At 44.3% G+C, this 13,319-nt stretch overlaps 2 protein-coding genes across 3 annotated transcripts in view; both read left to right on the top strand.

Annotated features, from left to right (window-relative positions):
• LEPROT (leptin receptor overlapping transcript) overlaps positions 1 to 13,319 on the top strand; it is a 95,354-nt gene that overhangs the window by 7,843 nt on the left and 74,192 nt on the right. Inside the window, exon 4 of one of the 2 annotated variants that reach the window (XM_061469720.1) lies at positions 1,715 to 2,033. The exons of the other annotated variant lie outside the window; for it this stretch is intronic. Coding sequence (XP_061325704.1) covers positions 1,715 to 1,786 — 72 coding nt within the window. The 3' untranslated portion in view covers positions 1,787 to 2,033. Of the gene's footprint in view, positions 1 to 1,714; positions 2,034 to 13,319 lie in introns of those variants that run through there. 2 annotated transcript variants of the gene reach the window in all.
• LEPR (leptin receptor) overlaps positions 1 to 13,319 on the top strand; it is a 63,433-nt gene that overhangs the window by 6,648 nt on the left and 43,466 nt on the right. The gene's annotated exons all lie outside the window — the stretch shown is intronic.

The raw sequence follows: 13,319 nt of genomic DNA on the forward strand, positions 1-13,319 counted from the left end.
CATAATAGAGTCTCGCGTTAGAGTCTTTGCATATAGGAAAGACTTCTTCCTGTGGAACATGCTTACAGCATTGCTGTCTATTAAAGTAAAGAATATGATACATGTAGTTACAGTGGCCCTCCCAGGTGCTGTGCTCTGGAACCCTGATATATTCATTGTTAGTGGTTTGCTAGCTGAGGGCTGGGCTGGTGGGAGCTGCCTGTGTTATGCTGTGTTTTGCACTGCATGTTTTCCTGGGGAGCCTGATAAAATTAACTGCTTGTTTTGTGAGGTTTAAAAACCCAAACCACACACACAAACCCCCCCAAAATCGTATTGAGGCTCAAGCTGTATATAATGTATTTGAAACCCTTAAGTGGACAATACAGTGCTGAGGCTCAAACAGAGCTCAAGGCAAAAAGGGATGTTGATGTCTCCTAATAGGTCAGCTGAGGCTGTGAATTCTGGGTTTATCACCTGCTTTGAGCTTCATTTGGCAGTGTCCTGGTGAAGGTGCTTTCATTTTCTTGGTCAATATTAATGAGAGAAGCTGCTTGGATGTTTTTGTTTGCTTGAGGATTTGGGGGGAAGTTAAACCGTATTTCTTGTGCTTTACAAGGCATATGCTTGGAATAAGAGGATTGATTGTGACATTTGTATGTTTTGCTTACCCTTTGTTGTGACCGATCTGGGCTTGTGGTTTTGTTACTCATGTAATTCCTGCCTAAGACTAGTATCTCACAATATAATAGGAGCTTTGTTACCAGTCTTCCGTCCTTAAAAAAAGCCTTCATGTGAGACAGCAACAAAGGCTGCAATAGCTGTAACTTGCTGGCTACTGATCAAGTGCTCCTTTGGAAGCTGGTGGGAATTTGCTGTTGGGGTGATGGGGTGGGGAGAAGAGATGAGAGAGGCCCGACGTGGTGAGGTGCTGACACCGTGATGTCTGAGGGCAACCTGTGAGCGGGCTCCTGAGCCACTCCTGTGCCACAGACTGTCCTTCCTGTCCCGGTGTGTTTCTTCTGGCTGCGCTAAATACAATACAGGGGAGGTGCTGGCTACAGAAATCCATACGCCATTATTCCCACAGAGGGAATTTCACTCCAGGATAAGATTTAACAGCTCGTCCTTGCTTCTAGTAACACGGTTCAGTGTCACCCACTGTGGCCAATCTTTCTTTGATAGTCTATCTTCTTAACTAAATACTAATGAATGCTATGAGACATTAGGGTGTTTTTATACAACTCTGTGATCGTCAAACAATTTCCCACAGAATAAATCTCAAACAGAACTCTGCTCTTAGGTTAATTTTAAAATATTAAGAGATGCAGGATGTTTCTCAGATGCATACATAAAGTAAATCTTAACCTTTTGCATCGGGTAATACACAATAATAGACTTTAAAGAGCAGTCCAGAGCATGCTATCTCTTCTATTCATTCCTTCAAAACACATTGCATTCTTAACAAATATTTTGCTGTTTAATTAAAATCTACAGCAGAAAATATATTAGTTTATAAGAATCTTGTAATAGCTAAAGAGATGCTCTTATGTATCCATCTTCAGATAACAACTTCAAAGTGCATGGTCTTTATCTGGTAGTCTCTGAAGTGAGTGATGTGTAAAGTTAATCACGATTCAGCAGATATCCTCAGTTTGGATTCAGATTATTCAGGTCCCTTCACACACCTAAGGATTGATGCAGGTGTCTCTTTTTCCCCTCTCCTCTTTTACAGCAGTTGTACCCCAGTTGCTGGAAGTTCCAGGCTCTCTGGAATAAGAGAGTGAATTTTAAACCCCCAGAGTGAGCAATTGCAAGCAATCCTGGTTCCCCAGCCCTGATGGGACTGAGCTATTGTCAGCTCCAGGTGTCACAAGAAGCCGAGCCAAAAGCAAGTCACACGTTCAAAACAACTTGACAAACACTGACTTACTGATGGTATTAAGGAGATGGGAAGAGGAGCAGGCAAGTGGTGATTTAGAACTATGTCATAAAATACTAATTGTTTCTGGATGTAAATTGATGGCTCTGACTTCCTAATTACTTAAGACGTGTGTGTAACAGAGGGAGGCTAAAAGTACTTGGTGTTCTTCTGTAGGAACTGACTCTCTCAGATACAGCAAGAAACCACTCTGAGATAAGAGTTTCTTTATCCAGAGAGAAGCAGCTTGGGCAATTATAGTTCCTCCTTTTGAGTGCTATTATCTTGATTGTCCTTGCCCTATTTTCCCTCATTTGCCTTTTGGTGTCTTTGCTATTAAAGCCAGGAGTTGTGTATAACTTGCTATAGCAACACACGTCTAAAAAAAGCAAATATATATAAGCACTGCCTTATTTAAGGAAAACAGCGTAAGTGGAATAACCATCCTGGCAGGGTTCACAAACCATGTAGATGAGGCCCTCAGTGCCATGGGTTTCTGGGGGCCTTGGCAGTGGTGGGGAATGGTTGGACTGGATGAGCTCAAAGAACTTTTCCAAACCAGGTGATTCGATGACTTTTAACTCTTTCACTAGCTCTGATTTGGCATATTTGGATGGTTTTTAATCTTCTCTTTGAAATGTGAACTCTTCACTCATGTCCTAAGCTGTGTGCTGAATGGAAGCATTCCTAATGGCTGTTTTATCATTCTTGAAAGTATCTGCTCTGGCATATGATTTATGATTCACTGGGTGAAGTCTGGTCAATAATAGTTTCTCAGGCTGTAAGGTATTTTTAAATGCATATCTTTGACTTGGTATGAAAATGGCCCAATTTTGGTTTCATCTTATGTTTATACAGTGAATGCTCCTGACAATTGGTGGAAGTCAATGGCAGCACTGATACCTCTGCATGCTTGATATCTATGATGTCTATGCCAAGCTGGACAGAATCTTGGGCAACCTACTCTAGTGTGAGGTATTCCTGCCCATGGCAGAGGGTTGGAACTGGATGAGCTTAAGGTCTTTTCCAACTGAGAAAGTTGGGGCTGTTCAGCCTGGAGAAGAGAAGCTGCGCAGAGACCTCATAGCAGCCTTCCAGTATCTGAAGGGGGCCTATAGGGATGCTGGGGAGGGACTCTTCATTAGGGACTGTAGTGACAGGACAAGGGGTAACGGGTTCAAGCTGAAACAGGGGAAGTTTAGATTGGATCTAAGGAAGAAGTTCTTTCCTGTGAGGGTGGTGAGGCACTGGAATGGGTTGCCCAGGGAGGCTGTGAATGCTCCATCCCTGGCAGTGTTCAAGACCAGGCTGGACGAGGCCTTGGGTGACCTGGTTTAGTGTGAGGTGTCCCTGCCCATGGCAGGGGGGTTGGAACTGGATGATCTTAAGGTCCTTTCCAACCGTAACTATTCTATGATTCTGTGTTTCTTTTTTCTTTAGTGACAAGAATAACTACACCTATAGACAGTAATAAAGTCAATTTTGGCGGATCATTTACACATAGATCCCGAACTTTCTGCTTCTATGTAAAAGGCTTTATAAGTAAATCAAGAGTAAAACCATCATTCTTCCATTTGTTTGCCTGACATTTAAGCTCCCGTTTTGATTGTACACAACCCCTCTCAGTTATGGTGTGAGGTATTACAAGTTACTGAAGCTAATTGTATTCTCCTCACTAAATCTCTTGAGTAATGTGCAGGTAATGAGGAAGTCTGTAGGTAAACTCATTATGAGGATCAGTCAATATGTGTTTTCCTGTAGCGCTTTTAGTAATTGGGTTAACTTGATAGCATTGCCCTGGCCTTCGGAAAACTTTCAATTGCAGTAATAGGCCATTTGTTATTACAGTACTTTTAGCTGGAGACTGAGCATATCCCCATTTAAACATCAAACCTTCCTCCCCAAAATGAAACCTTTCAAAGGCCAGGTTGGACACAGGGGCTTGGAGCAAGCTGCTCTAGTGGAAGGTGTCCCTGCCCACGGCAGGGGCTTGGAACTGGATGAGCTGTATGGTCCCTTAAGCCCAAAGCGTTCTAGGATTAGTTTTATTAATCCTGTTCAATAGTCAATTGTATCTAACCTCAACCCAGGCACAAAGAAACTGGAATAGTGGAAATAAGAAGGTGGGGAGGGAAAGGCACCTGATGCGTCACTGGGGTTTCTGTGGGTGCCGCAGTGTTAGCAGCCATTCAGATGTGCTGCAGTCAGATGTGTGATGGAAGAGTGCTGCATTAAATGTGACCTTTCTGAAGGGAAAACCTGTCTGAACTGAATCATCAAATCAGGTTTGTGTCTGACACCCTTCAAGTGGAGACCTTTGGGCTAAAATACCTAATCAATACGGGAGAATCTTGATGTTTGGAGATGCAGAGGACCTCTAAATGTGCAAAACAGAGGACTATTCTGCTTTAACAGAGTGCGAGGCATAAGCTGAGTGAAAGACTACGGTGTGTTCTGTACCTGAATCTTCTCTTCCACTATAATCTAGTTCTAGCACAGTGTTTTGTCTCTGTGTGGAAGGACTGGAATTCATGTCTGCTCTTCTCCTGATCCAGATCTGAAGGTTCACTGGTGTTTATGTGGGTCCCTGCCAACAAACACCAACATGAGAGGGCTGACTCCTTCCCTGCCCATTCTTCTCATCATCTCCAGCATGAGCAGTGCCTTAGCCTTTCCCTCCTTGTGCAGAGCAAGAGCACTTGGCAGCGGGAGGTAATACTGTCTGAGGGAGTGTTTCCCATGGGGAGTTCATGTGGGAATGAATCATGCCATATAGATCTTCTTCCCCACAAGCCTCACTCAATGAGTCCACATACTCAGAGCCTACTCCGCATGGCAGTGAAAACTGGGGTTGCTACAACAGGAAGCAGCTGTCCAAGCCAGTGGTTGTTGGCTTGGTGTCTGTGCCTTGCTACTCCCTTGGTACTGCCAAATACAGAGGGTATATTCAAAATCCAGTGTGTCCCAGCCCCTAAGTACGAGGGTGCAGCACCCTTACTGCTGGCAGTGGGTAGGTGGTTCCTGCTGGTGGCATGAGCCCCCCTGCACAGGGACTTCACCCCCCTTTTATTGGGGCTTTGTCTCCTTGCTGACCCTTTCCCCTCAGATCAGCATCCCATGATCTTCCCTTCAGTCACACCTCCTCTGTGCCAGGGCTATCTGTACACATCATTTCCGCCCCAGCAGGGTCCATCTGCTTCTTGTTCTTGCTTCTTCCCTTATCTGTCCCTTTCTAGCCCATTTTCCCCTGTTTTCCTACCACACACTCTTTCTACACCCTTGTATTGCTTTTCTCAGGCTGTTTTCCCATGCTGCGCCTTCCTTCCCATGCATTACTATTTGTCTAGAAAACAAGTCATGCACAATGTCAACATCTCAGTGTGGAAAGGAGTTCACCCATTCCCCACTTCTTTTTCCACTCTGTTTCTCTCATTTCCTTCCCAAACTATTGGCTACTTAATGTTGGAATGTTCCCCGACCTTCTGAAATTCAGCTCTGGCTCTGAAAAGTTACTGAGACAGAAATGTTTGCACTGCTTCACGTAATGTCTCGGCAACCCAATACATCTGGGTTTGAGACACATTTAAGATGTGCTTTTGAATAGGTCTTAATCACAGCACATCTTAATATGGATGAAATACTGCTGGATTTTGGAGTCTCCAGTCAAAGAACATTGTTGGGTTTGCTTCCTTTCCGGACCACCTTTTTTGTCCTACTGTAGGAAGGCCTCTGAAGCTATCATGGATGGATACATCATCCATTCCTTTTTCAGAGAGGAATAATACATCTGAAAAGAGCCGTGAAAGGCCTGTGTGATGTTCTCTCTACTTTAGGAATGTTTCTCCCTTTTGATCCACTCCGCTCACTCCAGACACTTTTTCCTAGGAAGTGTTTAAGCACATCTTTGCAGAGGGGAGAAATTGTGGAGGATCTCATTCTGCTACTCTAAGTTAGATATGTATTAAACGCTCTAAGATCACAGAATCCCAGACTGGTTTGTGCTGGAAGGGACCTTAAAGCTCATCCAGCTCCAAACTCTGCCATGGGCAGGGGCACCTTCCACTGGAGCAGCTTGCTCCAAGCCCCTGTGTCCAACCTGCCCTTGAACACTGCCAGGGATGGGGCAGCCACAGCTTCTTTGGGCAGGGAGGGAAATCAGCATGTAAGAACATGTGGAGGGCTTGTTTCTGTTTTCCCCACCACTGGGACACAGGAGAAGAAGCTTTCAATAGTTGTTTTTATTGTAATTTGATCGTGCCTTTGTACTCTCAGTCTTTACATATCAGTAACAGGCACCTGTTCTCTAGGATCGTATGTCCTTGTTTCATTTCCTCATCTGCCAAAGAGGGTAATGTTTTGCTGTCTAAATATCTTGCTTTTGTAGCGTTTGAACAGAGTTTAACCGTGCCACCTTGCAGCAATACGACCTCTTGGAGAGCACAATAAGGCTTCCAGCACTAAATCAGGACACCGCAAGCTTGGGAGTGTTCTGCCAGGGACAGGGATCCCCAGGAACAAAGCTGAATCGAGCAAGGTTAGAATCACAGAATCACAGGTTGGGAAAGACCTTGAAGATCAAGTCCAACCATTCCCCAGCACTGCCAAGGCCACCACTAACCCACGGCACTGAGGGCCTTGTCTACACGGTGTGTGAGCACTTGCAGGGTTGTCTGCGTTCTGTGTCTCACTGTAACTTCCATGAAGTAAACTGATAGGTATGGAGGAGTGCAAGGAGATACAGAGAAACACCTGAAAATGATAAATCAAAGAGTAAGAGACTGGAAGGGTTGTGGGAAGGGCAGCAGAGGCAGAGCTCAGAGTGGACCATGCTGCTTTGCTATTCTAATGGGCTAAAATAAAAGCTACGCAGGAGAAGACCTTGTTCAAAGAAATAAGTTATCATGTTACCATGATCCCTAAAAGAGGAAACGAAGTTACAGAAGGACTTGAAAAGCAAGATTTGTCTTATTTCCGCATATTGCAGTTTTCTCTCTACATCCATTCTCCTTGTTCCCCCTGGAACCGGGTTTCATGATCCCACACACGGGGCTTAGTCATGTAAAAGAAAATCAGATCAAACATATTTTACTTTCTAATGAAAGGAGAAGTAAACTGATTAGAGAAGAAGACAATTCATTAGAAAGCAGGTTTGTTGTTGAAAACACTGCAGAAGTACAAAGGTTAACACAGCAGACTGGTTTGCTGGAGCTCAGAGGCAGCGCGAGTACAACCTATGATGTAAATGTTACTATAGTAACTAGTGGTTTTATTTAAAAGCCCAGTAAATAGCCATATCAAACCCCATAACTTGTCAAAATGTAAGTTAAACTGCAGAGCCTGCTAGTTGGAGGAACGCTTTTTTTGGCTAAACTTAGGGTTTTGCTGCAATCTCCCCTCTGAATGCACTCTATGTTCTTCTTGCCAAATTGCATTTTGGCACTCGGGAAATAGGCTTTGCTAATGGAGACAGCACTAATTACCTGGGACCTCTCATGCAGCCTTGTGAAGGGTTAAAAAGGGTTGAAAATGCCTTCTAGTGAATTTCCTGTAGCCCTTTCCCTTCTGCCTCTCTCAAAAGCCTATTCCTAACAGCTAGAGCTACCTAACTATAAAAGGAATTAAGAATATGTTATGAAATATTATATATTCCTCCCTCATATTCCACTGATTCAGCTAAGCAGGAGAGAGGTGTCCCGTGAGAAACCACGTGTGTTTAGTGCTGCTCGTCCTCCCGCTCCCTCTCCGCTCTCTCCAATCTGCATCGTATGCTTTCATTATAAAGTAATTACAGATTTGCATACATGAAGACTCAGGCTGTGAATATCAAGAATATGTGGGTTTGGGGCTCATCTTTTGCATTTTGAAAACTTCCATGTGCTTTCTAGTGTAAACTCATAGAATCATAAGATGTTTTGGGAAGGGACATTAAAACTCATCCAGCTCCAACCCCTGCCACAGGCAGGGATACCTTCCACTAGAGCAGCTTGCTCCAAGCCCCTGTGTCCAACCTGGCCTTGAACACTGCCAGGGATGGGGCAGCCACAGCTTCTCTGGGCACCCTGTGCCAGCGCCTCAGCACCCTCACAGGGAAGAGCTTCTGCCTAAGAGCTCATCTCAGTCTCCCCTCTGGCAGCTTAAAGCCATTCCCCTTGGCCTGTCCCTACAGGCCCTTGTCCCAAGCCCCTCTCCAGCTTTCCTGCAGCCCCTTCAGGCACTGGAGCTGCTCTCAGGTCTCCCCTTCAGGAGCCTTCTCTTCTCCAGGCTGCCCCAGCCCAGCTCTCTCAGCCTGGCTCCAGAGCAGAGCTGCTCCAGCCCTCGCAGCATCTCCATGGCCTCCTCTGGCTTCGCTCCAACAGCTCCACGTCCCTCTTGTGCTGCTGCCCCCGATCTGGATCAGGGCTGCAGGGGGGGGTCTCCCCAGAGCGCAGCAGAGGGGCAGGATCCCCTCCCTGAGCTGCTGCTCACGCTCTGGGGGTGCAGCCCAGCACATGGTTGGCAACAAACTCATGTTAGTTCTTTGTCTAAAAGATGATGAGGAGTGGGTCCTTGCTGTTTAAGCTGTTGGCATCACCTATTCTGTGCTGTACAGTGGGGCTTTTGTACAAGCTCAGCAGGTCCTTGCAAAGGGGCTGAGATACAACCTTTGCATCTGCCAGCTCTACCTTCTTGGAGGGGTTTTGGGACCCTTCAGGCTATGTCCTGCCGGGTTCTGGGGAAGGAGATGTGAAGGGAGCAAGCCTCCTGCATGTAGATGCTTCAGACTGAGTTATTCGGTAAACTCTGCGATGGCTCACGTAGTAACACGGATGCTTCAAAGCACAAGAAAACATAAAAATTGAGAAGCCTGATGTGTCTATTGACTTGAATTATTAATGTGGGGGGAAAAAAGCATGAGGGAAAAGCGGGCAATTTGTCACATATGAATCAAAGCTTTTACACTTCTCTCATGAATAATCTTCAGTGTCTCTGTTATCCTTGAGCCTTACCAGCTTTGTGTAATTTCTGCCTGACTCACTGGATTACTTCATCCTCTGCAATTACTTTCTTGTCTCAAACTTCCACTTAAGATGGCAATAGTAGCTTATATCACAATCCGTACGTATTTAGATCTCTCCTATTACTATGTAGGAAATTCTTCCACTATATATATAGGGAACTCCTATTATTCCTATATAGGAATATATATACATATAGGAAATTCCAATGTTCAGCTATATTTAGGGAATTCCATTATATAGGAAACCTATTATTTAATAAGTTTGTAATCTGTCCCTTGATATCCTTCTGTTTTTTCCTGCGTGTTTTTTGAGATGCAGGAGGGAGCATCCTCTCACAGTGTGTTGTGAAAGCGTCTAAACTATGAAGTTCCTTGGAGAAAGGGTTTAAGGTTAATACAATTCTGCAGACTGAGGTGGGTTTTCCATCAATGTGAAATTTAACCCCCATATCAGAACTTGCTAACTCTTTGTCAACCATTTCCTCTGGATTTTTCTCACAGGAGAAGGATCTACTTGCTTTTGGGTGCTTGTCCAGTGTCTTGGAAGCAGAGATAAATTTTATTCTTTCATACAAAGATACAGATTTGGAATCCCACTTCTCTTTTTCCCAGTGGGCATCTCAATAGCATGTTACCAGAGCACCCTGTGATAACTGTGCTGCAGACAGGATGCTTCAGCTGCTCCACTATTCACAGGCAAACTGGCCTTGTCCTGCCATCATATAAGACAAAGGCACAAGTTTTACAAATCTTTAAAGAAGAGAAGATCAATTCTTACTACACCTTGTTCAAAAGTTACTCTTGATGCTGGCATAACACGTCTGAGAGTGAGTCAGTGTTTCAAGATCCCTGTTTCGCTGCCAGCATCTCTGCTGTTACAGATGTGACTCATTCCTATGTGCCTCTAGGGGGAATCACTGTCAATGAGGTTTAGATACCTAGCGGTGAAATGATTCTGTCCTGGAAAGTAAACGTGTGTGTGCTCCAAGAACTGCAATTGTTTTTCCAGTGCAAAGCAACACTTTGTGTCCTATAATGAAATGAATCAACAGGGGATTTTGGAATAATAGGATTATCATAGAATCCCAGCCTGCTTTGGCTCGGAAAGCACCTTGTACCTCCAGGTTTCTTGTAGCCCCTTCAGGCACTGGAGCTGCTCTCAGGTCTCCCCTTCAGGAGCCTTCTCTTCTCCAGGCTGACCCAGCCCAGCTCTCTCAGCCTGGCTCCAGAGCAGAGCTGCTCCAGGATTGGAATTATCCTGCTCCAAAGATGTTTCCCTGGGGTTATCTTTGTTAAATTAATATAGTTACACTTGCATCTATCTTGAGAGGAAATCTAAGTAGGCAGCTGCATAGGGATTCCAGCAAAGGAGGAACATACATGGAATTACCTGGTTGTATTCGATAACAGTATGTGCAATAAGTTTTAATGTCTATTCAATTGTTCCTCCTGGTTATAAACCAACTCTATTTACTTTAAAGCTTGGATGCTGGGAAAGACCTGCAGAGAGGTTAAGTGCCAAAGATTCTTGCAGCAGCAAAAATGAATTATTGAGAGCATCCCCTCATGAAGGTAGAGCCCAGCTTTGCATTTCCTTCGTTATGAAAACTGACTTTTCACTGCTGGTGGTCATTAAATGGTTTAGAAAAACTTATGATATACACGTACAAGTGTGATTTGGTTTTATATAGAACAATGATATTTGATTTTTCTGTAGCAGTCCTGTAGTTAGGCTCTTTTACCTGTTTAAATATCAATTTAAATATCAAGGTTGACCTGGAATGAATCAAACTGGGTGGATTAGAAGTGAAAAAACCCAAGGCAAATGTTGAAACCCACATTAAAACCCAGCAGGAGCCCAGCTGTGCTCAGAAATGACAACTTGAGTCTGGTAGAGCCACAGCTGAACTTCTAACACCTTTTCTAGCTCTTTCAGATGCATAATCACTCAATTTGCACCGAGTAGCTAATGTTGATATGCTTCAGATCCCTGCATCTTTATTCAGAACTGGAAACCTCAGGAAAGTACCCCTGTCTAGATCATGTTGTCGCTGACCTGTCACTGTCGGGGCAGATGGCTGTAGTTTTTGCTCACTACAGGAGGAAAATAACTTGTGGTTTGGGGTTTTTTGCTCTTGAGCAGGAAGTCTGCAGGTTTTTCTACAAGCCCAGATGAGATTTGGTTGCAGTACTACCTGCCAGCAAGATTAGCATCATCCACATAGATATGGATGTAAAGCTGTGCAGGAAACTATAGATGACTTTGTCAGAGGTCAGAGTACTCTCGTATGTGAACACAGTGGCTGTATGATTGTATGTGACTGGTGGAAGGGAAGGGATTGCTTTAATGGTGAGGCTTTAAAATGAATAAACCTTCAAGCTTAAATAGCATTAAGTGCTTTTAGTTCTGTCAGTGAAACTCCCCCCACAGTTACATGTTTCTTGCTCACAGTCCATTCCAAAGCATGCACACAGGTCACTGAAGTCTTCTCACGTGCTCTGCATAAACACTTGGGGCTCGGCATTTGATGGCAGTTTGTTGTTCCTCCATGTGTAACTCTTTGAAAGGCTCCTGGACCTTTGTTATCCTTATAATGCTTCAAGGGAGAAAGTCTGAGGGGAAGTGTGGAGGCTGAGGGAAAATCAGCTCCTTGCTGTGGTCATAAAAAGACACTCTCCAAAAAATGTTCCACAAAGGGTGAGGCCCTAAGAAGTGGGGATGCTGTGCTGGGGCTGGGAACAGTGTATTCGATCACAGGTCTGCTAAGCTGGAGTGGATTCCTGTGAAGAGACTGGCAGGGGCCAATGTTGTAGGCCCAATGATTAGGTATGAATTTGATAACATGGAAAGATGAAAAGCCCAGGAGCTCACTCAAGGTACAGATACAGGAGCAAAGGAAGGAAAATCATGGGTCAGTTTGTGTAACATTCTGGATGTCTGTATAGCAATGGGTAAAGTATGGAGAAACTGGAAATCTTTGTATTGAGTCGAAACAATAACTGCACTAGCATATGGAAACTTTATGAGATAATTCAGATGTGAAAGGAAAGACTTGTTCAGAGAGGACTAAAATCATGGGTGGAATGAAACCATTATCACAAGGAGGGGTATGATTTTTTATGAGATCCAGCCTTTCTAGGAGGTGAAGTTACTGAAGGTCTCTGGGCAAAGATATGAAGAAAAGATAAAAGTGTTTATTGGATATTGCCAAGGAAGTCATAGAATCCTAAGCTGGCTTGGGTTGGAAAGGACTTTAAAACTCATCCAGTTCCAACCCCTGCCACTAGAGCAGCTTGCTCCAAGCCCCTGTGTCCAACCTGGCCTTGAACACTGCCAGGGATGGGGCAGCCGCAGCTCCTCTGGGCACCCTGTGCCAGCACCTCAGCACCCTCATGGGGACCAACTTCCTTATCTCCAACCTGAACTTCCCCTGTTTCAGTCTGAACCCATCACCCCTTGTCCTATCACTCCAGTCCCTGATGAAGAGTCCCTCTGCAGCATTCTTGTAGCCCCCTTCAGAAACTGGAATCTGCTCTGAGGTCTCCATGCAGCTTCTCGTCTGAAGACCTTTTTAACCAGAGCTGGTTAACATCTTGAGAGAAGACTCTTTAGATTTTAGTTTTTTTTCCCCCTGGATTGAGCACATGAAGGTTTAAGGAAACAGCCAAACAGAGACAAAAGTATTTGAGAAAGAAAGCCTCAATAAACTCAGTTATGGTGAATATCAACTGGGAAGTCAGTCTAAAGAGAAGAGTTGTTCAGAAGAGCTGGCATTTTCTTAGCAAGAATATATATGAAGAGCTGGAAAGCACCTGCTCCAATGTGAACTAAAGGGAGGACAGGCAGTAGAGGAGCAAATAGTATTTTCCACAATAAAGTACAACTTTATTTGGAATTGAAAGCTGGGTTAAGTTATTGAAGAGGACTTGTAGAAGAATAACAAAAGCATGTAGGGGTAAATCTGAAGGGCAAAAGACAGAGCAGATGGAACCGAAAGGGTCTGTCAGCGTGACCAAGAAAACGTTCTTGGTAGTGAGGGGAATTCCTACAGATATGGAAAACCCCTGACTTCGTAGTACATTATCTCTAGCAATGTTGTTGATGCTGTCTGGTGACTCTCTTGAGCGAGCTAGGGGAGTCTTGTCTGCATTAAATAACTGTAAAGTGTTCAGTGGGTGGAAAGGAACTTTCGAAAGGGAGGAAGAGCAGTCAAGTCACAGCTTGGCAGACTGTATGTGAGGTGGTCGTTCAGGGGTACACCTGAAGTTTGAAACCACTGGGTATGTTCAGTAACTCCTGAATAGTTAAAAAGCGCATGTTATATTGCACCCTTGGATAACAAAATGTTGCGACACTTTAGAGAACAAGATCAGAATTTAAAGAGATCTTGACAAACTGCAGAAGGGGGCTGAAATAAACAG

Source organism: Pezoporus flaviventris, unplaced genomic scaffold (genome assembly GCF_033815535.1).
Source record: "Pezoporus flaviventris isolate CSIRO_AGI_PZ_B2104156 unplaced genomic scaffold, CSIRO_AGI_Pfla_v1 ptg000059l, whole genome shotgun sequence".
NCBI classification, from domain to species: domain Eukaryota; kingdom Metazoa; phylum Chordata; class Aves; order Psittaciformes; family Psittacidae; genus Pezoporus; species Pezoporus flaviventris.